Source organism: Myxine glutinosa, chromosome 8, assembly GCF_964187855.1.
Source record: "Myxine glutinosa chromosome 8, kmMyxGlut1.1, whole genome shotgun sequence".
Lineage (NCBI taxonomy): Eukaryota > Metazoa > Chordata > Myxini > Myxiniformes > Myxinidae > Myxine > Myxine glutinosa.
This window is the reverse complement of record NC_136268.1, coordinates 60,410,574-60,437,021: the sequence shown is the minus strand read 5'-3', so window position 1 is coordinate 60,437,021 and position 26,448 is coordinate 60,410,574. Positions and strand designations below refer to the sequence as shown.

General features: G+C 46.7%; 1 protein-coding gene across 3 annotated transcripts; it reads left to right on the top strand.

The window, feature by feature from the left end:
- Window positions 1-266: 266 nt before the first annotated feature.
- Window positions 267-26,448, top strand: LOC137432525 (neuropeptide Y receptor type 1-like). 3 transcript variants are annotated; one of them, XM_078783321.1, is made up of 2 exons: window positions 267-684; window positions 24,447-26,448. In XM_078783321.1, the coding sequence occupies exon 2, from the start codon at window positions 24,580-24,582 to the stop codon at window positions 25,657-25,659; it is 1,080 nt and encodes a 359-aa protein (XP_078639447.1). In that variant the 5' UTR covers window positions 267-684; window positions 24,447-24,579; the 3' UTR covers window positions 25,660-26,448. The 3 variants fall into 3 exon arrangements, with proteins under 3 accessions (XP_078639447.1, XP_067980642.1, XP_067980641.1); XM_068124541.2 differs by lacking the exon at window positions 267-684 and adding an exon at window positions 17,482-19,427; XM_068124540.2 differs by lacking the exon at window positions 267-684 and adding an exon at window positions 20,900-21,001.

Here is a 26,448-nt window from a genome sequence, read left to right as displayed (position 1 = left end):
CGCACACACGGGCCGGGCTGTAAAGTATAAAATTCCGACACTGAAATGGCTATGACGACAACACGGTCCGACCTGTGTAAGGGTGCGCATGTGTGCACCACGGCGCGATTACCCCGAGGTTGCCTTGCGCAACGCGATCGCGCGTGATCACCTTGAATCAGGTGTTTAATTCGACATCACCAGGCCAATTTAGGGTCCTAAGAGCGACTTCGTTTGGCGACAAACGCACAGCCAATTCCAGGGGACGTTTCAAAGCACACCTCTCCCTGGGGTTTGGGGGAGCTCACGCGCTTCTCCCCGGCGCACGTGTGGACATCACGCTCCGATAGCCAAGGGCTCCATGGACCGACGGAACGGACGCGTCCTTCAGTTAGCTCGCTCTCCCATATTGGTTCCCGCCTATTAAAGGGGCTGAGCACCGCTTCCCCCGCCCCTCCTCGTCCTTTTGCCATGAGGTGCTGTAAAGAGCAACACGCCAAATAAACGGCTTTTGCGGACCAACGAATTCACCGAACACTTCCCCCTGCTCGGTCCCGGCCAGAACTCTCAGCCACAGATTCAGATTCATCGGCCGCTGGTCGTCGCAGAGCGAAGCGAAGTCCTCCCTGATCGGGAAGCGATCGAACCATTAATCACGGGGTCAGAGGCGATTTCTGGAATCCAGACTAGCCACTTGTCGCAAAGGTAAGGTTCATCAGAACTCGTTGCATGCATCCCCGGGCTCTGCGATGCGCTCGCGACAGATCTGCCTCTCGTTTGACGTGGGATGCGGGAGAGCATCTGCATTGGAATGGCGCTTCGGCTGGTGCGTGCTGCCTCACGACGCATTTGTGGAGATGGGTTTTGTTGATGAATCCAAATTTATACTTTTGAATTCCACCAAAACTCAGATGTATATTCCCTCATGATTGGTAAAATCGGTTCTGTTCTGCAGAACAGTCTTTGACGAGATGTAAATTGCCAAATGTTGTCGTATTGGATGAATTTAACTACATTGTGGTGTACAAGAATGTATGTAAATTGACATGTAGTATAGTCTTGTTTTCGACAACGATTTAACTGTATTATAATGAAATAAATTAACAAAATTCCACTAAATCTTGGTGCCTACAATGTTTGGCCTTTTTACCAGATTCCCAGAATTTTACCAGATTTTCTCACTTTGCTAAATTGTATATTCTTTATTATAGTCTTTGACCGATGCCTCGCGTACCTTTTCCTGTTACAGAGTGAGATGTATAATGTGATGTAGGATTCCTCATCAAGCATCCATGGACTGGCGCTGCAAATATCTTTTGACTCAGGGAGGCAGGCAATGGCACAACAATTCGTATTTACAACTGTGACCTACAACCCAAGTTTTCTGACACATTATAACAAGAGTTGGCACTGCACACAAGTGCCATCTTTCACCCAAACAAATACATGATACGTGGTAAATTAATGGATCTTAGGAAAGAGGACATCAGGCCAAATCTTTGCAGTAAATTGCAGACATGGTAATTTACATATTACATTCAAATGTTTATGCCGTCGATTACGTGGAGTTAACGTCAATAAGTGTGTGGTAAAACTGTATGTATGTATATGTACACACACACAACACACACTGCATCCTTGGACGACTCCCCATCACCGTCCCAACACACACCACTGTGTGTGCTACGGAATGAGGTATTTTAACGGCGGCCGGAGTGCAAATCCTGCCACCAACCTCCTTGAGAGAGAACCCACTGACCACATGGTACTCATTTCGCCGACCTCAGAAGGATGACAGGCTGAGTCAACCCCACCTGGGGTTAATTCAATAGCTGACCAGGATTTGAACTCAAGCCCTCCACCCTAACCGTTAAGCCAACACCAGGCTTAAGATGGTTGGAACCCTAAATCAAAGTTTTAATTATATATGATCTGGGGGGCATGCACCTTCCTCCCCTCCTGGGCCCCATCATATATTATCACCCTATTGTCATAATTTCAGTACCCCCCAATCATTAAGTGTGATAATGTGCCTAAACGCCAGGTATATGTGACCAATGTGACCAGGTATATGACATAATATATGAACGTTCCCTAAAGGGTGTTGAAAGAAGCATAACTGGCAAAGCCAAATGGCATTACATTCTACCTTTCAGAAGCGTAATTGTCGGATATAAAACACACCCAATATGTAGGATAAATATGTGAGGGACATACAGTCGTGCCCAAAAATATTGGCACCCTTGCACGTTTTTCAAATAATGTACCATTTCTTCCAGAAAACTGTTGAAATTTAAAAAATCTTTTGGCATCCACATACGTATTTATTTGGTTTGCAGTGGAGCAAAACTGAAAAATCTGAAGAAATTATTAAATCTTCGCTTATTCCACACATAATTCCTAAAATGGCATGGACAATATTATTGGCACCTTTTAGAAGTTGTTAGAAATAATTTGATTTCAAGCAGGTGATTCTCCTTTACTTTGGAATTGAACTCACCTGTGGTGAGTTGCAGGTACTGCAATATAAAAATCACTCATTCAACCAGTTTGAAAAGAGCGAAGGAGTCATTCTGCTGTTTTGCGTCACTGTGTGAACCGCAATGAGTGTAGGCAAGCATGGACAATCTCAAGTCTACAAGTCCACCTCCAGAGACCTTGATGTTCCTGTGTCCACCGTACGCAATGTTATCAGGAAGTGTAAGGCCCATGGCACTGTAGCCGACCGCCCTGGACGTGGCTGCAAAAGAAAACTTGATCGAAGATTGCAGCGAAGGATTGTTCGAATGGTGGAGAAAGCACCTCGATAAACAGCCAAACAGATTCAAGCTGACCTTCAGACACCAGGCACGACAGTTTCAACTCGCACCATCCGTCGCCAACTAAATAAAAGGGGGTCTATGGTAGGAGACCCAGGGGGACCCCACTGCTGAGAAAGCCTGACTGGAGTTTCCCAAAATACACCTGAACAAGCCAAAATCATTCTGGGAGAATGTCCTGTGGACAGATGAGACCAAATTCGAGCTTTTTGGTAAAGCACGTCATCTCTATGTTTACAGAAAACAAAATAAAGCCTTCAAAGAAAAGAACACCTTCCCTACAGTCAAACTTGGAGGAGATTCAGTGATGTTTTGGGGTTGCTGTGCTGCCTCTGGCACTGGGTACCTTGAATGTGTGCATGGCATCATGAAATCCGGAGATTACCAAGGCATTTTGGAGTGCAATGTTCAACCTAGTGTCAGAAAGCTGGGTCTCCATCGAATGTCCTCGGTCTTGCAGCAGGACAATGACCACAAACACACTTCAAAAAGCACCCAGGAATGGTTCAAGACTAACACCTTTTTCTTCTTCATGAAATCATGAAATCATTCTTGAATGGTTCAAGAATAACACCTTTTTCTTCTTCTTCTATAAAAGGATGCTTTCGACTTGCTCACCAAATCTATTCATTCCAAAAAAAAATTCCATCTCTTACAGTTCCTCTTTTCTACATTCCCGAAACTCTCCTGCACTCCACCCCTCCTTCAGCGTCCTCAAACGTATTTTTGACTCGAAGGTCTCAAGAAACTCATTTTGCAATAAATGTTCGTTTCCCATTAATCGTACACTTTTCAAAATCCAATCTCACCCCTCCCCTCCAAATCTACCCCATCACCCCTCCCCTCCAAATCTTCCCCATCACCCATCCCTTTCAAATCTTCCCCCTTGCCCCTCCCCTCCAAATCTTCCCCATCACACCTCCCCTCCAAAACTTCCCCATCACCCCTCCCCTCCAAATCTATCCCCTTGCCCCTCCCCTCCAAATCTTCCCCATCACCCATCTCTTTCAAATCTTCCCCCTTGCCCCTCCCCTCCCCTCCAAATCTTCCCTATCACCCATCCCTTTCAAATCTCCCCCCTTGCCCCTTCCCTCCTAAACTCCCCCCACACCCCTCCCCTCCGAGACTCTCCCTCGCTCCTCCCCTCTTAGACTTCCCTCTCACCCCTCCTCATCAAAGCATCCTCCCCGCTTCTTCCCCCTTCCAACTTTCACCTTCATCTCCCCCAACCTTCTGCCTCGCTCTTCCCCCTCCTCAAATAACACCTCACTGTGCCTCACCCAATCACCATCAAACCTTTTGTCTGCCCCATTCTTCCCTTTCTCCAAGCTATTCTGAAATCTCTGACACACCTTCAAACGCTCTCCCTACCTCTTCCTCCTCTTCCACATCTTACCTTACCCCACCCCCCCCCCCTGTTCTGTATCCGATGCTCCCCCTTCCTCTTCATTAATTGTATGGACCTCAAACATCCGGGGCCTTCGCTCAAACTTGACTGATCTCTCCATACAGGTTGCTTCTGACAAACCAGACGTGATCTGCTCAAAAGAAACTTTCCTCCTTCATGATGTCTCTGATTCCTTGGTATCTCTCCCAGGTTACTCCCTCCTACGGTATGATAGAGCTGAGCCTCATCCTGCAGGTGGGGTTGCTATCTTTATAAAAAAAAACTCTTCCTCACTCACCCTGCACTGCCCTCTCTCCACCTCACCCCCAGGAATACCTTTGGCTACGGCTTCCCCTTCGCTCCCACCTTTTGTTCATATGTGTGTTGTACCGTCCACCAAACAGTGATGACTCCATCCACATCTCGCTATCTGATAATATGGATAAACTTCTATCTACCCATCCCAACTCTCTCTTCCTCATATGTGGTGATTTCAATTGTCACCATGCCAGTTGGCTGGGTGTGGGTACCTCTCTCACCAGCCATGGCTCTTCAGCAAAGGAATTCTGCGACTCACTGGGACTGACCCAATCTGTCAATTTCCCGACCCGGATCTCAGTCAACAGAGCATCTTCTCTTCTGGACTTGGTTATGACTAACTTCCCTGAAAATGTCTGCTGCTCTTCTTCTGCTCCAATCGGCTCATCTGATCATGTGCTTGTTAGAGTGGACATCTCTCTGACCATTCTCAGAGAGCTTCCTCAGCATCGACGAGTCTGGGATTTCACTCAGGCCAACTGGCACGGTCTTCAAGCAACCATCAATCATCTGGACTGGTCTCCCATCTCTACCGCCTCTGACATCAACTCATCCTGGGAATTCTTCCAAAGTAAATTGCTCTCTCTCATGCACAGATTTATCCCATCTCGTCTTCAGTTGTCATACCCTTCCTCCCGTCCATGGTACACGGAATCTTGTGGTGAGGCTGTTGCCCAGAAACAACTTGCTTTCGTCTCCTCGAAAGCAAATCCAACGGAAGGAAATCTCATTTCCTTTCACAAAGCCCGAAACAAGTGTGTGTCCACCCTCAGGAGAGCCAGGAAACAATATCTCTCCGTTCTCAAGACTGAACTCTCTTATTTGTCTCCCTCTTCCAAATCCTGGTGGCGTCTGGTCAAATCTGTTTCTGGTGTTTGTTCCCCCTCCATCCCCTCCCTCACCTCAAACGGCTACACGGCTGACTCCGCACGTGAAAAAGCTGAATGCCTCAACTCTGTGTTTGCCTCTAAATCTTGTGTCCCAAACCCATCCCTCTCTGTACCCACCATACCCAGTCATTCCCAGCTGCTCCTGGACTCTGTGTCCTTTCCTCCTGACAAGGTGGAAAAGTTTCTGTCAACCCTCGACTCTGAATCTGCAACTGGACTTATGGCATCAGCCCACAGGTCCTAAAATCCTGTTCCTCCGCTATTTCACTCCCTCTCTCTGTTCCCTTCACCCTCTCTTTTGCTCAAGGTCATCTGCCATCTGCTTGGAAATCAGCCAACATCACCGCTTTGCACAAAAAAGGTGCAAAAACAGATCCTAGCAACTACAGTCCAATCAGCCTTCTCCCAATTATCAGCAAAGTCATGGAATCCATCATTGCTTCAGATATGAAATCTTTCCTCTTCTCCAAGGGCTTGATCTCTGATCATCAATTTGGTTTCAGACCTGGTCAATCTACTCTGGACATGCTGCTTCTGCTTTCTCAACAATGGATAGAGGTCCTCAATGCCAAACCGGAAAGTAGAGCTGTCTCCCTTGACATATCACGTGCCTTCGATACGGTCTGGCACCCCGCTCTGCTCACCAAACTCTTCTCCTTTGGTATCCATGGAAATCTCCACGCATGGCTGGCAGACTTCCTCTCTAGTCGTAGTCAATGTGTGGCCCTGAATGGGTTTCTCTCATCTCCTCTTCCTGTTCAGGCTGGAGTTCCCCAAGGCAGTGTTCTGGGCCCTGTGCTTTTTCTGGTCTTCATCAATGATCTCTCTGACTCTCTTGAAAATCCTCTCTATCTCTTTGCTGATGACTCTACTCTCTGTCACTCCATTCCTCATCCTTCAGATCGGCAGTCTGCAGCCTCCTCACTCTCTGCAGATCTGGACAAAATCACAGACTGGGCAAACTAGTGGAACATGTCTTTCAAACCTGACAAATCTCACACTCTTACGATTTCTCTCCGAAAAGACCGACTGGACAACCCTCCCATCCAATTTCTGAATAATCCTCTCCAAGAAGTTCTGTCACTCAAGCTTTAGGGTCTCACTATCTGCCATGATCTTTCCTGGTAAAACCACATTTCAAATCTGGCCTCCAAAGCCAGTCGCCGACTGGGCATCCTCCGTCGTGCGAAGTCCTTCCTTGGCACACCTGAGCTCCTCACCACATACAAGGCTTTCATCCGCAGCTCAATGGAATACTGCTCTCCCCTCTGGGCTGGTGCTCCTGCCTCACACCTAGCTCGTCTTCACGCTGTTGAAACCAAAGCGTTCAGAATCATTGGAATCTCCCGCGATGAAGCTAACTCCAAGGGCCTTTCACTCACTCACCACAGGCAGGTTGGTGGTCTTTCCGTCTTCTACCGACTCCTCTCTGGCCTTGCCCCCCCCAGCTCTCTCTGGGCTCAGTCCCCCAAATATTCCTACAGGTCGCACAAGATCTGCCTGCAACCCTCTTATGGTTAAACTGCCAAAATCAAGACTCTCTGCTCACCTTCACTCCTTCATTCCTCTTTTCTCCTGCCTCTGGAACAAACTCCTTCACTCTCTTCAATCCCACTCCACCCTCCAGGTCTTTAAAACAGCTGTTCACCACCATCTCTTATCTTCCCCCATCCAAAACCTTGATCTTTTCTACCCCGCTAATTTCACCCCAAATCCACTTTTTTGAAATACCAACTTCTGTCCTGGAAGTCCGTGGTGTCCTTGTGTTTTATACTTCTCCCACCCCCCCCCTTCCCACGCCTCCTCCCCCCAAGCCCTTTCCCTCCCACACATCTCCCTGCTCTAAAATGTTGTGTTTGTGTGCTTCCCCTTCTCTCCCCATCTTGTCTTCCGCTCCCTCTTTTTATATATTTTGTTTGTCTGTTTGATTTGTTTGTGAAATAAATGTACGCTCTTTCACGAGCCTCGATTCTGTATCCCCAAAAAAAAAAAAAATACACAAAACGCTGGACTGTTCTGAAGTGTTCAGGAATGAGTCCAGATCTAAATCCCATTGAACACCTGCAGGGAGATCTGAAAACAGCAGTTGGGAGAAGGCACCCGTCAAATCTGGAAGAACTGGAACAGTTTGCACAAGAAGAGTGGGCCATTGGGCCAACCTGCCAGTAGAGAGGTGTAGGAAGCTCATTCATGGTTATGTGAAGCGCTTTACTGCAGTTATTTTGTCCAAAGGCTGTGCTACCAAATATTAAGTCTGGGGTGTCAATAATTTTGTCAATGCCATTTCTTTTTATTTTCTGATTTAAAAGGATATATTATGTTTCGAATCAAAAACAAAGGTTCTGTAATATTAACAATGAAATAAGGAATTGTGGAGACCAAATACTTTTGTCAATTTCAACTTATTTTCAGAGAAAGTTGTGAGTTATTTGAAAAAAGTGCAAGGGTGACAATATTTTTGACCATGACTGTACATACAGTCACGCGAAAAAGTAAGTACACCCCAAGTAAAGTTTTCACTTTTTCAACATATTTCAACATACAGCTATTTGATCTTCATTTCAACAATATTGATAGATAAAGGTGATATAATATAACAAATATCATGAAACATTTACATTTTGTAGCCCATTGTATAATTTAAATAAACATAAATGCAAATTTCGCATGTGGAAAAAGTAAGCACACCCTTGGCTCTAATAGGTGGTATTGCCCCCTTTGGCAGAAACAACCTCAAGTAGACATTTCTTAAAACTGTCTACCAGTCTCTGACATCGACTGGGAGAAATTTTTGCCCACTCCTCCATGCAGAATTCTTTCAGCTGTGCGATGCTTGAGGGGTTTCTTCCATGCACAGCTCGTTTCAAATCCCCCCACAACATCTCGATGGGATTTAGATCCGGGCTTTGACTTGGCCATTCCAGAACCCTCCATTTCTTTCTTTTCAGCCATTCCTTGGTGGATTTACTGGATGTTTAGGGTCATTGTCATGTTGCAAGGTCCACCTTCGGTTGAGCTTCAACTTTCCGACAGATGGCCTCACATTATCCTCAAGCACCCTCTGGTACAATGAAGAATTCTTAGTGGATTCTATGATGGTGAGCTGCCCAGGCCCTGATGCAGCAAAGCTGCCCCAAACCATAATATTTCCACCACCATGCTTTACAGTTTGTATCAGGTTCTTGTGGTCAAATGCTGTCTTTGGTTTTCGCCAAACATATCTTCTGGTACTGTGACCAAATAGCTCTACCTTTGACTCATCTGTCCAGAGCACATTGTTCCAGAAGTGCTGGTCTTTGCCTAGGTGTTCATTGGCAAACTTTAGTCTTGCCCTGATGTTCTTTCTGGACAGCAAAGGTTTCCTCCTGACATACCTCCCATGTAGATCAAATTTGTGCAGCCTCTTTCTAATGGTAGACTCGTGCACTTTGACATCAACAGTGGCAAGAGCTACCTGTAGGTCCCGTGATGACATTTTGGGGTTCTTTGAGACTTCTTTCAGCATCTTGCGGTCTGCTCTCGGGCTGAACTTGGGGCGGCCTGGCCTGAACAAGTTGGCAGTTGTTTGGAATCTTCTCCACTTGTAGATGATCTTCTGGACAGTCGAATGATTGATTTCAAATTGTTTGGAGAACTTTTAAAATCCCTTCCCATACTCGTAGGCATCTATAACCTTCTTTCTGAAGGCCTCAGAGAGCTCTTTTGATCGAGGCATGGTGACATCGCACACTTGAACAACAAAGAGCAAACCAAACTAAATGTCTGAGGTTTAAATAAGACAGGTTCCTCCAAGATCCTCTCTGACGATGTTCTATTCATTTGCACCTGAGCTGGTGCACCTGATTCAAATTTTAGGTATTTGAAGTAGTGATAAATGTAGGGGTGTTTTCCACATGCGAAATTTGCATTTATGTTTATTTAAATTATACAATGGACTACAAAATGTAAATGTTTCATGATATTTGTTATATTATATCACCTTTATCTATCAATATTGTTGAAATGAAGATCAAATAGCTGTATGTTGAAATATGTTGAAAAAGTCAAAACTTTACATGGGGTGTACTTACTTTTTCACGTGACTGTACATCTGGAGACAAATGCTGTAAACGCAGGAACCAAACATCTACCCCATAAGAAAACGTTTTTGAATCACGAATTTGACAGTGATGAAAGCCTCTTTGCGATTTTGAAGAAGAGGAGGGAGCGCTAATGTATGGTTTATTCACACAGCAGTTTGAACGGAAACATTTATTATTCTACGACAGGAGAAACCCTTTAGATTCTAATGCCCACAGAATCTTGTTTCTCACAGTCTGAGAGTCCTTTCGGTGCTTTTTTGCAAACTCCAAGCAGGCTTTCATGTGTCTTTCACTGAGGAGAGGCTTCCGTCTGGCCACTCTGCCATGAACCCCAGATCGGTGGAGTGTTGCACTGATGGTTGTCCTTCTGGAAGTTTCTCCCATCTCCACACAGGATCTCTGGAGCTCAGCCAGAGTGACCATCGGGTTCTTGGTCACCTCTCTTACCAAGGCCCTTCTCTCCCGATTGCTCAGTTTGGCCGGGCGGCCAGCTCTGGGAAGAGTCCTGGTTGTTCCAAACTTCTTCCATTTAAGAATTATGGAGGGCACTGTGCTCTTGGGAACCTTCAATGCAGCAGAATTTTTTTTGTAGGCTTCCCCACATCTGTGCCTCGACACAATCCTCTGTCTGAGCTCCGCAGGCAGTTCCTTCGACCTCATGGCTTGGTTTTTGCTCTGATATGCATTGTCAGTTGTGAGACCTTATATAGACAGGTGTGTGCTTTTCCAAATCATGTCCAATCAATTGAATATACCACAGGTGGACTCCAATCAAGGTGTAGAAACATCTTTAAAATGATCAAGAGAAATGGGAGGCACCTGAGCTAAATTTCAAGTGTCATAGCAAAGGGTCTGAATACTTATGTCAATGTGATATTTCAGATTGTTCTTTTTAATAAATTTGCAAAACTTTCTAAAATCCTGTTTTCTCTTTGTCATTATGGGGTATTGAGTGTAGATTGATGAGGGAAAAAATGAATTTAAACGATTTCAGCATAAGGCTGCAACATAACAAAATGTGAAAAAAGTGAAGGGGTCTGAATACTTTCTGAATGCACTGTATGGTCGCACTCTCACACACGCGCACACACACACACACAAACACACACACACACACACACACACACACACACACACAACTCATCCATCCAATTATAACAGATATTCACGGTACTTATCTCACCGAATCTGTGAAGGTACGAATATCTTTTTCTTAACAGATTATATGTGCATGACACAGTTGGTCCGATTTTTTGACACCTTTTCTATAGACATCGTCGCAATTCACCCCTTTCATGGAGGACGCCATTGCTGGATAAATATAGCGCTTCTTGTGACAATACTGGCTGATGATTTGCTGGGTGTAAATACTACTACTCAGCTCGACCAACTCACTGTACCGCGAACAGATACACTCTGAGAAAATAGTGCTGATTATTAACGGCAACTACTTCGTGTTGGACAAAATTCATGATGCAAACTTTTTATATTGATGAGAAAATATGTTTCTGAAATTTATTCAAGGGTAGATAATATATATACAGACTTGGCATTTAATATGGAATTTTTTTATTGTGGGGGTGAACTTACTTTTCAAGATGTCTTAGAACCAAAAGTTAATTGGAATTATGTTGAAATTATTCTAGATTTTGTTGATGTGACCTTTAAAAGAAACAAAAACCACATTTGACATTTCGAAACAAATAAATTGATCCTTGAAAGTGATGGAAACTGATATCGAACTCAATTCATGGACAGTACTATGTTAAACTTCTGTACGTTTTCCAGAAGTATCTCTATATTTTGCACATGAGCCAAATATTTTTTTTAACAAAAACAAAAGTTAAATTACGACTGGGATTACGGACAGTAAAATTACAGTTCAGTACTTCGTGTAACCCCCAAGAGCATTCAGGAGAGCACGTACACGTTGAGGCATGCTGTTCACGAGATTTGCCAAGGTTTTGACAGGAATCTCTTGCCATGCAGTGACAACAGCCTGCTGCAATTCACGCACAGAGGTCAGCTGCTGGTCCAAGTGGTCGATTTGACGCGTTAATTCTGCCCACAAGTTCTCTATCGGATTCATATCCGGGGACATGGCAGGCCACTCCATATGCTTGACACCACGGTCAGCAAGAAAGTGTTGGATCATGCGAGCACGATGAGGCCGTGCATTGTCATCTTGGAAGACAAAGTTTCCTCGAAAGGCTGCACGAGCAAAGGGAAGCAATGTTTCTTCCAGAATGGCCCTGTACTTGAACTGGTTCAGGTTTCCATTCAGAACAACCAGGTCAGTTTTGCCCCCTGCATGAAAAACAGCCCAAACGGTCACCCCACCACCTCCAGCTTGGACTCTTGGCACTATACAATCTTTGTTGTAGGCTTCATGCACTTGTCTGCGCACTCGGGCGCAGCCATCTTGACGATAGACCAGAAATCTAGACTCGTCACTGAAGATCACGTGATTCCAGTGTCCTGGCTGCCATTGACGGTGCTCTCTGGCCCACTGCAATCGGCGCTGGCGGTGTTGTCTGGTCAGGCATGGCTTTCTTAGGGGACGCCTGGCACGATAGCCTGCTTGAACCAGTCGTTGGTTGACTTGCCTTCTGGATACAGGCACATTTGTCAGTTGCTGCCACTCAGCCCTAAGCCGATTAGCTGACTTGGTACGGCCATTGCGGACTAACCGGTGCAGCTGGCGATCATCCCTCCTTGTGGTTCTGCGGGGACGCCCTGGCCTCAGTATTGGAGTAGGGACACCCCTCTGAGCATTTCGTTTCAGGATCTTTGACACCTGACCTTGTGTGATGCCATACTGCCGAGCAATAGCATGCTGTTTCATGCCGTAATTTCGTAAAGCCACCACTCCATGACAAACGGCATTGTTGAGTTGACGGACCATCTCCAGAGGAAGCCTCAATAACTTTTGGAGATGTGCAGCAGTTGTTTTCCACTAATACAGAATGCAACAACCCTTGTATACCCGACTGTGAAGCCAATCATCAAATGCACCTGTCCATACATTTTGCCACGCCATCTGTGATATAATCCTGTTGTTGACTTCTTGCTGCAACAGACAATCAGTGACATGGTTCTTTTAACAAATAAATCACCAAAGTGTAAAAGAAACTCACCAGATTTATGTACTGGGTTAAGAAAGTAAACCCAAGTCAAGAAAAAAAAATATATTCCATATTAAATGCCAAGTCTGTATATATATATATATATATATATATATATATATATATATATATATATATATATATATATATATATATATATATATATATATATATATTGTTGCGGATATGAGGATTGCATTTTTTTGATTGTGTTGTATTGTATTGGAAATGGTGATGAACATTGTTTGGATATGGCCCCTCCTGCCTCCGGAGTTGTGTAAAGATAAAAAGGGCGTCTCGGTAGTTAATTCCATAAACACCACATTGCAGGACACGATAAAACCCTTGTTCAGTAGCTTATATCTTATTATGTGTTTTAGAGTAAGGCCTTGTCTTCCATTAGAATGACACTCCATTGCACCGAATCAATTAAGAATAGCTCCCCTTCAATACTTCCATTTCCCAGCCAAACTCTCCATCTGCGGGTAAAGCAGTTCACAAGCGTGGGGTGCGCGCCCTCTCATTTCGCTGCGATAGTGAATATGTGCTCCGTGCTCTGTTTGAACAGGAGGGGCGGGGGCGCCAGGGAGAGGCAAGCCCAGGGCGCGCCACGAAGGGCGGGGCTGTTCAACCCCATGCCCAAATAAGGAAACAAGCCCGTGGCTCGCCACGAGGGGCGTGCCATTGGCGCCATGCCCAAATAAGGAGTCAAGCCCGTGGGATTACGATACAAGGTCACGAAACAGAGCACGGGGGAGAGGGCGGTACCGAAACCGTGGAGGGCGTGTCAGTCCCGCGCTGGAGAGAAGTGAGAGGAAGGGAAGACGAGCTGAGCTGCGTGGAGAGGTACACGACAAAGAAAGGGTCCAAGAGAAAGCAGAGGAACTTTTACGAACGAGTTGCAAAGAGATACGGCAGATGAGTCCAGCCCCGTTTCAACCAGCCGCGTGAAGCCCTGACAGGGCAGCGAGTGACCCTGTCGGCGTGCGCTGTAAAGCCGAATACCAGGAGCTGCCGGCGTGCGCTGTAAAGCGGCTTTACAAGGAGCTGCCGGCTCCCCGCTTCCTGCCCGGAGTGGACCTGCTCGCTGTGCCCTGTGATCCCACCTGCTCATCCTTTCCAGCCATTCCTGCCTGCAAGTTCCCCATTTGCGTACGCGAGTTTGTTTTGTTCGAGCTGTCCATGGGTATTTAATTAAGCTTGTATAAGGAATTCACTGTGTCTCTAAAAAGCTTCTGTATATTATTTTCTTATCTTTCCTTCTCCTTGGTTATTTTGAGCCTGTAAATAGTAATAAATAGTAATCGTATTTCCAAACCTTTCTTTGCCTTCGTCTCCCTTTTCTTCACATCCGTCGTCTTTGTCTTTTCCCTATTGAGTAGCTGTGGCGCGATACGGCCAACGTCTGGGTGAATCGGGTGAATCGGGGAAACTGTTAGGTCGCGGAGCCTCCGCTCGGCAAACATACCATCCTTAACCGCGTACAGTAACAATTGGTGTCAGGAATGTCGGATTCGAACCTGGGACTAAATTTATTTAGCCCAAATTTTGGAACACCAATTGTACAATTGGCATAACAATTGGTGTCTGGGAGTGAGATACGAGGCCCGAACCAAATTTTAAAAACATCTATAAAAAATTTGGTCAAAATTTGGAGCTGCTGGAAATTTGTGTTGTTTTAAAGAAAAACCCGAATTTTGAAATCGCGCCATGGCTGGTCAAGGCGACGGGATGCCGGTGGGAGAGATAGACGGGGTGGAATCGACCCAGGACCTCGGGGAAATGTATATGGAGGAGGTGGTTGAGGGGGTATCAGGCGCACAAGATGGCATCCTCGCGCACGTGGGTGTAGCGGCACCAAATTTAGCCGCGCCCGTGGTCGCGGCAGCCGAGCCAGAGATGCCAGAGTACATGCGAGTCTTTTTGATTCAAATGATGGCAAAAAATGGAAGTAATGAGGGACGAAGCGAGGGCTCAGAATGAGCAATTGGGGGTAATGAGGGACGAAGCGAGGGCTCAGAATGAGCAATTGGGGGTAATGAGGGACGAAGCGAGGGGTACCGGTGAGGGGTTAGACAATAATTTTAAGGGATTAGACAAGAAATTTGAGTGGTTAGACAATGGGATAGAAGGGGTGAAACATGGGTTAACGGGGGTGGAAAATAGAATGGCTGCCCAGGAGAATCAGATAGAGGGGGTGAAAAATGGGTTAATGGGGTTAGAAAATAGGATGGAAGGCAAATTGCGGGAAATAGGGGAGCAATCCGCCTGAGAAATTAAACAAATGGGAGAGCAGATAGAGGAGGTGAAAATCGGGGTAGAAACCAAACTGGATGCTCAGAGGGATGAATTGGGACAGATGAGGGTGGCATCTACAAAAGAGAAGGAGGAGATGAAGGAGGAGATACGACGAGGTGTAAGTGAGGAGGTCTCGGGGGTACGCGAGGAGGTAAAGCGAGGTGAAAAGCGTATGGAGAAAGAGGTGAGAAATGGAACGGCTAGGTTACAGGGGGGAATAGAAGATCTGATGGAGGAGGTGGAACAGATGACGGTGGGACAGACGGAGTTAGTGGAGCAGGTTCAAAGGAACACTGCGGTACTAGGAGGGTTGAAAGCGACACAAAGAGACATCAAGGACGACTTAATAGCGACACAGAGGCAAGGTCAGATGGTACGTGAGGGACTGACAACGAGGTTGGACGAGGTGACAGAGGTAATGGAGACGAAGGACCGAGAGGTGAGGACGCACATAGAGACGGTCAAGATAGCCTTAGAGGACGAACTTGAGGAGACGCACCGGGAAATAAAAGAGGTGAAGCAAAAATTAGAGGAAGTGGAAGAAGAGGTGAGTGAAATTAAGAAGAGACGGATAGAAACTAAGAGAGAAATACAGGAGGAGGTGATGGAATATGTACAAGGTCGGTGCTCAACTCATAATGGTGTGCTCACTAACCAAATAAAGAGTTTGCATGTGGCGAAGGAGGTGCGGAGACGAGGTGCCAAGGTGAGTGGCGATATACGAGGAAAGGTATATGATGTGAGGGGAGCTTCAGTCGGCTTGGGGGTTGCTTTGGACCCCGGTGTTCGTGAGAGGCCGTTGGTGAAGTGTGCGACAGGTACGGTGTGCGAAAGAGGAGGTGTGCGAGAATGTCCGACTCTGGGGTGCGTGAGGAAAAAGTGCGCGCCGAGGAGTGAGTGTGCCGTCGAGAGTGAGTCGGTCGTAGCGCGTGTGCGAGGGAGCACATGGAAGCGCGTAGTGAGGAGTGTTACAGAGGATGTAACGGAAGCATGCACGCCTGTGGTGAGTGTTACAGAGGATGTAACGGGAGAGTGTGCGCGAGAAAGGTGTGTAACGGACGGGTGCATGGGGAAAGAGTGCGCTGTCAAAAGTAAGGAAGAATGCACACCTGTGGTGAGTGTTACAGAGGATGTAACGGGAGAGTGTGCGCGAGAAAGGTGTGTAACGGACGGGTGCATGGGGAAAGAGTGCGCTGTCAAAAGTAAGGAAGAATGCACACCTGTGGTGAGTGTTACAGAGGATGTAACGGGAGAGTGTGCGCGAGAAAGGTGTGTAACGGACGGGTGCATGGGGAAAGAGTGCGCTGTCAAGAGTAAGGGAGAATGCACGCCTGTGGTGAGTGTTACGGAGGAAGTAACGGGAGAGTGTGCGCAAGAGAGTGCGCGAGAAAGGTGTGTAATTGACAGGTGCATGGGGAAAGAGTGCGCTGTCAAGAGTAAGGGAGAATGCACGCCTGTGGTGAGTGTTACAGAGGATGTAACGGGAGAGTGTGCGCAAGAGGGTGCGCGAGAAAGGTGTGTAACGGACAGGTGCGTGAGGAAAGAGTGCGCTGTCGAGAGTAAGGGTGAGTGCGCTGTCAAGAGTGGTGGTGAAAGTAGTGAGAGTGACACGGAGCGTGAGTTGGTTGTGACAGGTGAGAGAGGATGTACACCTGGAATGGTATTGGTAGAGCGTGTGTGGGAATGCACACTTGAGTTGGTAGTGAGGCACGTGGTTGGGTGTGCGAGTGAGAGCACACCTGTGATTGTCACAGAGGAGGTGACCGAGGAGGGGGCGCGAAGAGCTGTGTTGGTGAGGTGTGCGAATGACGAGTGTGTGCAAAGGTGTTCGGTGGTCAGGTGTGTGACCAAGTCTGTGAGCGGAATGAGTGTACCGAGGTGTGTAAGAGAAGGTACGACGAGGAGCATGGGAACAGCTGGATGTATGAGCAAGAAAGGTGTAGCGTATGCATGTAAGCATGCAGGTGAGGCATCGACGGTAACCGGGTTAGCGGTTAGAACGACATTTAGCCGAATCGGGCCCTCGGTGTGCGTCGGGCAGTCTGTGAGCCACCGTGCAGCGCGTGCCGCGAGGACCAGCGGGGATCCGAACCACGGCGGGTTCGAAAGGACCGCCGTACGTGATCCACGCTGGGCCGCGTTTGGAACGGCCGCGTCCGTGCTCCACTAGGTGGAGCGGGCATCCCGATAGGAAGGGTCGTCATGGCGACCCCTTATTGTGGAGACGTTCTGGCAGGTCGAGCTCGGGCCATGGGATGGCTCTGTGCCGAGGTGGTGCGTGGGATCTCGGCCCGGGTAAGCCCCCGTCCCTGCACCGAATGCAGGACGTATCCAGCCGCTGGCACCAAACAACCCGCATTCATTGCTTGGCTTTACGAAGCCGGGCTGTAGAAGTGAATTGGCGCACCGAGAGGCATTAGTAAGTAGACTGTAATGATGAGGATAGTGGTCTGGACTCGAAATTAGAAAAACAAAATTTGATGATTGGCAAAGGATTGGCAGAGCGATGATGGGCAGAGGATTGGTAGAGTGATTGGCAAATTTTTGATTGGCTGAAATTTGGTGAGCAAAATTGGTAGTGGAACACCCCCGATGTGGTGGGATGGCAACTCTGTCATCCCTCACAGAGGGGGGTAAAGGAGCACTAGATTTATGGGGTTGATGGCAGTGAAAACTAGCCCGGGTGGGTTAGGATATATCGTGTGTAGGGATCTAGAGAGATGACATTAGGTAACGTTAAGATTAGTTAGTGACAATGACCCCTGTAGTGGGGACGCAGGTAGATTAGTGTGGATGATAATGACGAGGGAGCGCAATAATGTAAGGGGCGACTGGGAACCGCAAGTTTCAGAGGGGAGTAGTTAGATGAGATGATGCCGTGTGAGTGTTGGAGGTGTATAGAAGTGTATTGTGAAAAGTGTGTAAGTAACAGGTGTGATTGCACAGGTGTGCAACTGGACAGGTGTGTGGAGCAGTGTATGAGTGAGTGATAGTGATGTGAGTTGTATTGACCAAATGGTCCAGGGAGGAGGAGGGTGCAGGTGGCACCAGGTGTGAGTGCACAGGTGTGCAACTACAGGTGAATGGAGAATGGGAGTGTGGAATACAGGGAGTGTGGAATATATGGGGTATTGGAATGGATGGTCGTGGAGTGAGTATGATGGAAACTATGGAGTGGAGTGGATGGTGCGAAGGTGTGAATGGGGGAAGAGTGGACCCCCATCAGGAATACCCGGGGCGGGTAGTGTAAGTGTTAGGTAGAGGGTATAGGTAAATTGTGGTTGGATATTGGCATCTGTGGTGCGGGTGAGAGAATGGTATTTGGATGGGTGCATTAGTGTTGTGGAAATGGCTGGGCGTGTAGCCTGTTAGTGTGTGTAGTTGGTTTGGGCACTCCACCACTGTGAGGATGTCGGCCAGGTGAGGCCGCAGGTGGGCTCTGGGAGCCGTTAGAGTTGTTGTGGATGGGGCCTGAGGATCCGGAGGACGGACCCGGGTAGCCCAGTGCCAGAGGGCACCGAGTGGGGTGACAGAGCCAGGAGGGGCCTTCCCCAGTTAGTTAGGTTAGGGTGAGGAGCTAGGTAAGCTCGGGTGGCAACTGCAGTGGTGGAGGTGTGCAGGTGGGTAGACCTGCTGGAAGGGCTACACGACCCAGCCCAGAAATTGTGCAAGGGCACCGGGAGATGAATCGGGGGAGTGAGACCCCAAATTGAGAAGCACCACAGTTTGGTCAATGGGAATTGGTTTTTAGAACCCATAGTGTAAGTTGGCCAAAGGATTGGCAGGGAAAGACCCCGGGTAGAGTAAAGAGTGTTAAAGTCATTTAGAGGGTAGTTAGGATTGAAGTCTCCTCGCACCATCTACATCTACTCACCTGAGGTGACAGGTACTCCACACCATGCCATGTTTAATTTTTTTATGTGCAAATGTTTTGGATTGTGAAACGCATCATGACGTGGGTGTGACATTGTGCTTGTTGTTCCATCTCTTCCTCCTTATGAGGATTGATGATGAATTGATGATGGCAAATTTTGAAGTAGAGGGATTGTGGAGACGAATTTGGTATAGGGGAAATATGGGGAAGACGTGACAGTAGCGACGAATTTGTAAATGTGTAGATTTTGTACATATGGGGTAAGGGCAAGGGTAGTGTAGGTGACAGGGGGGTGACGTACGGTAGGGATGAGCTTTCTCACTTCGCCCTCCGTACGCATTTCACCTTGCATTGCCTTGTTTGATGTGTACCCTTGTGACCTTACCCCTCGCTCATCTGTCTTCCCCCTTTTGTCTCCCACATGACCTGAGCGCCACTGGGCACCGAGGGGAGCGTGCGTGAGTCGGCCATTGTGCGCCCGGAACTCCCAGAACCAGCTGTCTGCATCGATGCACCACATTATGGACCACATGTCAGTGGCCGAGCACCACTTATGGACCCCATGGGTTGGGGCATGGCCCCTCTGCTGGAACCGGCCATGAGGGCCCGAAATCTTGCTGGCGGACCTTGGCCACAGGGCACCGATGCCCCACAGGTGAACCACACTAGTCGGCCCTGTGGGCCATAAATAAAATAAATAAAAGGGACACGTTGGGTGCAAGTTTTAATACAAATAGGCCGCCAGCAAAGGAAAAAGACAACATCTGGAAGAAAATAATAATAACCAGCAGCGGGAGCCGAAGAGCAAGAGATCACCTGCAGGGTTAGGGGTTGTTGGTTTATTTTGATTATTCATGAACATTGATGAACTATGGTGACTGCACCGATGGGTGCTTGAGGGTGTTTTGGTGCGTTTTGGGTGCTTTCATGGTGCATTGATGCAGAGCAGACTGTCTCCCCCCCAGAAAGAACAATCACAGGTCCTGGGTTAGTCTTGTAAATACAAGTAGTATCAACTGTAAATAATGCTCCCCACCGTCAGTGTGTAGTTTGAAGACCATTCCGCAATTCGGTTAGCTGTGGGCGTGAGTCTGCTAGGCAGGGTGCAATGGAGCAGCGGGACATATTTATTTATGTTTTAAAACTGTCGCACTCAGGGTCAGGTTAAAAGTAGAGGGAACTACACCTACGTGTCACACTAAATAAAAGTTGTAGGCTAATAGGAGGAGGGTGCAGTGTTGCGGATATGAGGATTGCATTTTTTTGATTGTGTTGTATTGTATTGGAAATGGTGATGAACATTGTTTGGATATGGCCCCTCCTGCCTCCGGAGTTGTGTAAAGATAAAAAGAGAGCGTCTCGGTAGTTAATTCCATAAACATCACATTGCAGGACACGATAAAACCCTTGTTCAGTAGCTTATATCTTATTATGTGTTTTAGAGTAAGGCCTTGTCTTCCATTAGAATGACACTCCATTGCACCGAATCAATTAAGAATAGCTCCCCTTCAATACTTCCATTTCCCAGCCAAACTCTCCATCTGCGGGTAAAGCAGTTCACAAGCGTGGGGTGCGCGCCCTCTCATTTCGCTGTGATAGTGAATATGTGCTCCGTGCTCTGTTTGAACAGGAGGGGCGGGGGCGCCAGGGAGAGGCAAGCCCAGGGCGCGCCACGAAGGGCGGGGCTGTTCAACCCCATGCCCAAATAAGGAAACAAGCCCGTGGCTCGCCACGAGGGGCGTGCCATTGGCGCCATGCCCAAATAAGGAGTCAAGCCCGTGGGATTACGATACAAGGTCACGAAACAGAGCACGGGGGAGAGGGCGGTACCGAAACCGTGGAGGGCGTGTCAGTCCCGCGCTGGAGAGAAGTGAGAGGAAGGGAAGACGAGCTGAGCTGCGTGGAGAGGTACACGACAAAGAAAGGGTCCAAGAGAAAGCAGAGGAACTTTTACGAACGAGTTGCAAAGAGATACGGCAGATGAGTCCAGCCCCGTTTCAACCAGCCGCGTGAAGCCCTGACAGGGCAGCGAGTGACCCTGTCGGCGTGCGCTGTAAAGCCGAATACCAGGAGCTGCCGGCGTGCGCTGTAAACCGGCTTTACAAGGAGCTGCCGGCTCCCCGCTTCCCGCCTCCCCGCTTCCCGCCCGGAGTGGACCTGCTCGCTGTGCCCTGTGATCCCACCTGCTCATCCTTTCCAGCCATTCCTGCCTGCAAGTTCCCCATTTGCGTACGTGAGTTTGTTTTGTTCGTGCTGTCCTGGGTAGTAACTAAGTCTGTATAAGCTAGTAATCTTCACTGTGTCACCTGCGTTTTCATGTCCGCTGTAAATACCCGTGACTGCTCTTTTTGCTTATGTGTGTAAATAATAATTAACCCCGTTACTCTTCTGTACGTCTTCTTCTTCCTCTTTGCATTCGTCGTCTTAGTCTTTTCCCCATTTAATATCTGTGGCGCGATACGGCCAACGTTTGGGTGAATCGGGTTTAGTCGGGGAACAACTGTTCGGTCGCGGAGCCTCCGCTCGGCAAATATAACATCCTTAACCGCGTACCGTAACAATATATATACATATATATATATATATATACAGACGGCATTTAATATGGAATATTTTTTTGTGGGGGTGAACTTACTTTTCAAGATGTCTTAGAACCAAAAGTTCATTGGAATTATGTTGAAATTATTCTAGTTTTTGTTAACGTGACCTTTAAAAGAAACAAAAACCACATTTGACATTTCAAAACAAATAAATTGATCCTTGAAAGTGATGTAAACTATCGAACTCAATTCATGGACAGTACTGTGTTAAACTTCTGTACGTTTTCCAGAAGTATCTCTTTATTTTGCACATTAGCCAAATTTTTTTTAAACAAAAACAAAAGTTAAATTACAACTGGGATTACGGACAGTAAAATTACAGTTCAGTTCTTCCTGTAACCCCCACGAGCATTCAGGAGAGCACGTACACGTTGAGGCATGCTGTTCACGAGATTTGCCAAGGTTTGGACAGGAATCGGTTGCCATGCAGTGACAATAGCCTGCTGCAATTACCGCACAGAGTTCGGCTGCTGGTCCAAGTGGTCGATTTGACGCGTTAATTCTGCCCACAAGTTCTCTATCGGATTCATATCCGGGGACATGGCAGGCCACTCCATATGCTCTACACCACGGTCAGAAAGAAAGTGTTGGATCATGCGAGCACGATGAGGCCGTGCATTGTCATCTTGGAAGACAAAGTTTCCTCGAAAGGCGGCACGAGCAAATGGAAGCAATGTTTCTTCCAGAATGGCCCTGTACTTGAACTGGTTCATGTTTCCATTGAGAACAACCAGGTCAGTTTTGCCCCCTGCATGAAAAGCAGCCCAAAGAGTCACCCCACCACCTCCAGCTTGGACTCTTGGTACTATACAATCTTTGTTGTAGGCTTCATGCACTTGTCTGCGCACTCGGACGCGGCCATCTTGACGATAGACCAGAAATCTAGACTCGTCACTGAAGATCACGTGATTCCAGTGTCCTGGCTGCCATTGACGGTGCTCTCTGGCCCACTGAAATCGGCGCTGGCAGTGTTGTCTGGTCAGGCGTGGCTTTCTCAGGGGATGCCTGGCACGATAGCCTGCTTGAACCAGTCGTTGGTTGACTAGCCTTCTGGATACAGGCACATTTGTCAGTTGCTGCCACACAGCCCTAAGCCGATTAGCTGACTTGGTACGGCCATTGCGGTCTGACCGGTGCAGCTGGCGATCATCCCTCCTTGTGGTTCTGCCGGGACGTCCTGGCCTCAGTATTGGAGTCGGGACACCCCTCTGAGCATTTCGTTTCAGGATCTTTGACACCTGACCTTGAGTGATGCCATACTGCCGAGCAATAGCACTCTGTTTCATGCCGTAATTTCGTAAAGCCACCACTCCATGACAAACAGCATTGTTGAGTTGACGGACCATCTCCAGAGGAAGCGGCAATAACTTTTGGAGATGTGCAGCAGTTGTTTTCCACTAATACAGAACGCAACAACCATTGTATACCCGACTGTGAAGCCAATCATCAAATGCACCTGTCCGTACATTTTGCCACGCAACCTGTGATATAATCCTGTTGTTGACTTCTTGCTGCGACAGACAATCAGTGACATGGTTCTTTTAACAAATAAATCACTAAAGTGTATAAGAAACTCACCAGATTGATATACTGAGTTAAGAAAGTAAACCCAAGTCAAGAAAAAATATATAATCCATATTAAATGCCAAGTCTGTACATATATATATATATACATATGTGAGCATACACTGGATCAGCACGACACAGCATCCTTGGACAACTCCTCAGCACCATCCTAACACACACCACTGTGTGTGCTATGGATGAGGTGTTTCTACAGCGGCCAGAGTGCAAATCCTGCCACCAACCTCCTTGAGAGAGAGGACCCAGTACCCTCAGAACAGCTGAACGGGATTCAAACTCAGGACCTTAGGATCCCAAGCCCACCGCCCTCACCATTAGGCCAACACCTTGTGTCAGTGTAGATAAGTTGCACCCTTTTAATGAAACGAAACTGAACGAAAGCTCAGACCTGCTCATGGCCTAATAAAGCTTCTATTTATTATGTACCTATGTACAAAGCACCATTCATTATTGCTTCATCCTCCCCATCCTAATCCCATCTCACATATTTGGATCGACACAGTCCCACCTTGTTGGGTTAGGTGAGAAAGGAGTCAAATCCATACTCCGCTCTGCTTCCTTACTTTCTTGTCTCTTTCTGATCAAAGTTTCCCCGATGAATGATGGTGCCTGTCCTGTGTCTAAGTAAGTCTGTATATGAGGAAAACATATGCGCCAGGGGTTAAATCTGCTATTCTGTGTCTTTGCCTGCTTGTAATATGTGCTCAATCATTGCCTGACTGTAAATACCTGCTTGCCCATTCTGATTGTAAATATGTGCAGCTCCTTGATTGTTTAGTTGTGTAAATAAATAATTGCTGATTTTGGCCTGATGAGCATCTTTAGAATCTGCTCGTTGTCCTTTCCTTCATTGGTCTGGCATAGTATGTATGTAATCGACAAACCGGAAGTTTTTGCCCCACTGGTTCACGCTGCTTATTTAGCCAACAGGCCCCCACCTCCCCCTCCACCCCCCACACGGTTTGCTCAGCCGCAATAAGTCGATGGGGTGCAGTGAGGGTGCGGTTCCCTCGTTAAAGTGCTTAGCTTCATTAGTAAGGTAACGTGACTGAAGGCGTGAGGACCCAGCTCGACTTAACTACTTTAACTAGCGTCTGCAGTTGGTTAACAACTCGTCAGGCCGTGGAGATATCCGTGGCATGGTGTCCTCGGGGTCGGTGATTTTGCGGCGTGTCCGAGTAAGTATTTGTGAGCCCAGCGCGCTCACTCCATATCCGCAACAGTACATTCATTTTCAGTATCAATTATTTGCTCATGTTTGCCATTGTCGTATAAATTAAATTGTGTCGTTTAATAAATACAGCACAATTTCCTTGTCTTTGAATACAATACTGGTTTGTTTTTATTAAGGTCATCTTTATCTAGGCAAATAACATTTCAAGAAAACGGACTCGAGTAAACAACATGGCTTCAACTTTACGTTATCATGCACAGAATTGATATTGTGATGCTGAAAGCAAAGTTTCTGTATATTTATGTGTGTTTTTCAGATTTGATTAAAGGACACTTTTCACATACGAGTTCATAAACAACAACGTATCCCGAGAACACCGACCTTGAGGTCCACTACGAAGAAGCTTGATAACAGGATCATGAAAATATTGACGGGGTGATTCCTTTGGCATGTATTTCTCCAAAAACTTCACTTTCCACCTGCTGAACGTGGAGCCCTGCTACCCACCACACTCTGTCATAACCTTCCTCATCACAGCTTACATAGTTGTCATCATTGGGGGTTTGATTGGCAACACAGTGCTTGTGTTAGTCATTGCACATCAGAAGGAGCTACAGAATGTCACCAATGTCCTCATTGCTAACTTGGCATGCTCCGACATTCTCGTATGTCTCATATGCCTTCCACTGACCGTAGCCTACACACTCATGGACCATTGGGCCTTTGGGGAGGTTCTTTGCAAAACCTCACCATTTTTGCAATGTTCTACCGTCAGCGTTTCCATATTTTCATTGGTGCTCATTGCCATTGAGCGCCACCAACTCATCATACACCCAACAGGTTGGAAACCGAGCCTGGCCCATGCCCATTGGGCCATTGCTTTAATTTGGCTCTTAGCTTTTCTGATATCCTTACCCTATGCCGTCTTTCAGATGCTTACGAACGCACCATATGAAAACCTGACTTTGTTTTTCCCCGACTTAATAGACAAAGTTGCCTGTGTGGAGTCATGGCCCTCCAATACATACAAGGTGGCTTGTGGCACATTAATGCTGCTATTCCAGTATTGCTTTCCATTGTTGTTTATCTTTTTGTGCTACCAGCGCATCTTTCTCCGTCTCAAACGGCGTGCACGGCTGCTGCCCAGCAGTGCCAATGGCCGAGGTCGGGCCACCCATAGTAAGAAGATCAACCTGATGCTTGTAGCAATCGTGGCCGGATTTGCAATACTCTGGCTTCCACTATACGTTTTCAATGCTATCAGTGACTGGAACCACGAGGTTCTATTGAACTGTCAAAACAATCTAATCTTTTCACTCTGCCATCTCACCGCTATGTTGTCAACTTGCATCAATCCCATTTTCTACGGATTTCTGAACAACAACTTCCAGAAAGAACTTAGGGCAACGATCAGTCGCTGCCAGTGTAAGCGTGCGGAGGAAGATCTCGAAAACTTTCCACTCTCCACTATGAATACCGATGTTTCCAAAGGTTCTGTGAGATTTAGTTTAAAAACGAACGTGATGTGATATCCAATATATAAATGATAATCACAATTACAGCCCGAACAACTGACTGGTGCAATTAAGTTAATACGAAATGCGTAGAATTATGTTGGCCAGTAAATTGATTTTTTACCCCCTTTTTTTTTAACCCCTATTTTTATCCCTTTTTTTTTTTTTTACCCCTGTTTATCATTTGGTATGACACCAAAAATCGTCTGAATTTTTTAATATTATAAAACACAGCAGGTGTCCAATTTCAAAGGGGGTCAAAAATCCTGACAATGTAAATTTGCCTCTTATTGCTTTCAATAGTCTAAATGTTTACATGTTCCTCTTCTATTTTAAAATATCTAAAGACTTATAATTCGTATTTCTCAAAATAAATGGGAGAAACAGCTGCATATTGTATATAAAACATCATGTGGCTTATGATGCATGTACCATCACTGAAGAAAATCACAATTGCTTTATTTATTGTGATGTCAATGTATGGGTAAACCATGAGGATATTGATGGGTATGCATTTGCAGATACATTAATATGTGCATATAACTATGTCCATGTGTATGTGTCCTGATCATATAACCATATTGCAAAAGCTGTTGCATCATCTGAAAGTTGAATTTTGGAAGACGCGTAAACCAGAGAGGTTCTGTTACAACGAGGTGATCACGCTTGAAGCAGCGCTGCTATTTCTGTTATTGTTTGTTGCACTGTTATGCTTCTATTGTATGCACACAATGTTGAAATGACACCATGAAAAAATATATACCGATGTTTTATTTTGCAATAAACCATAAAAAACGAAAATTA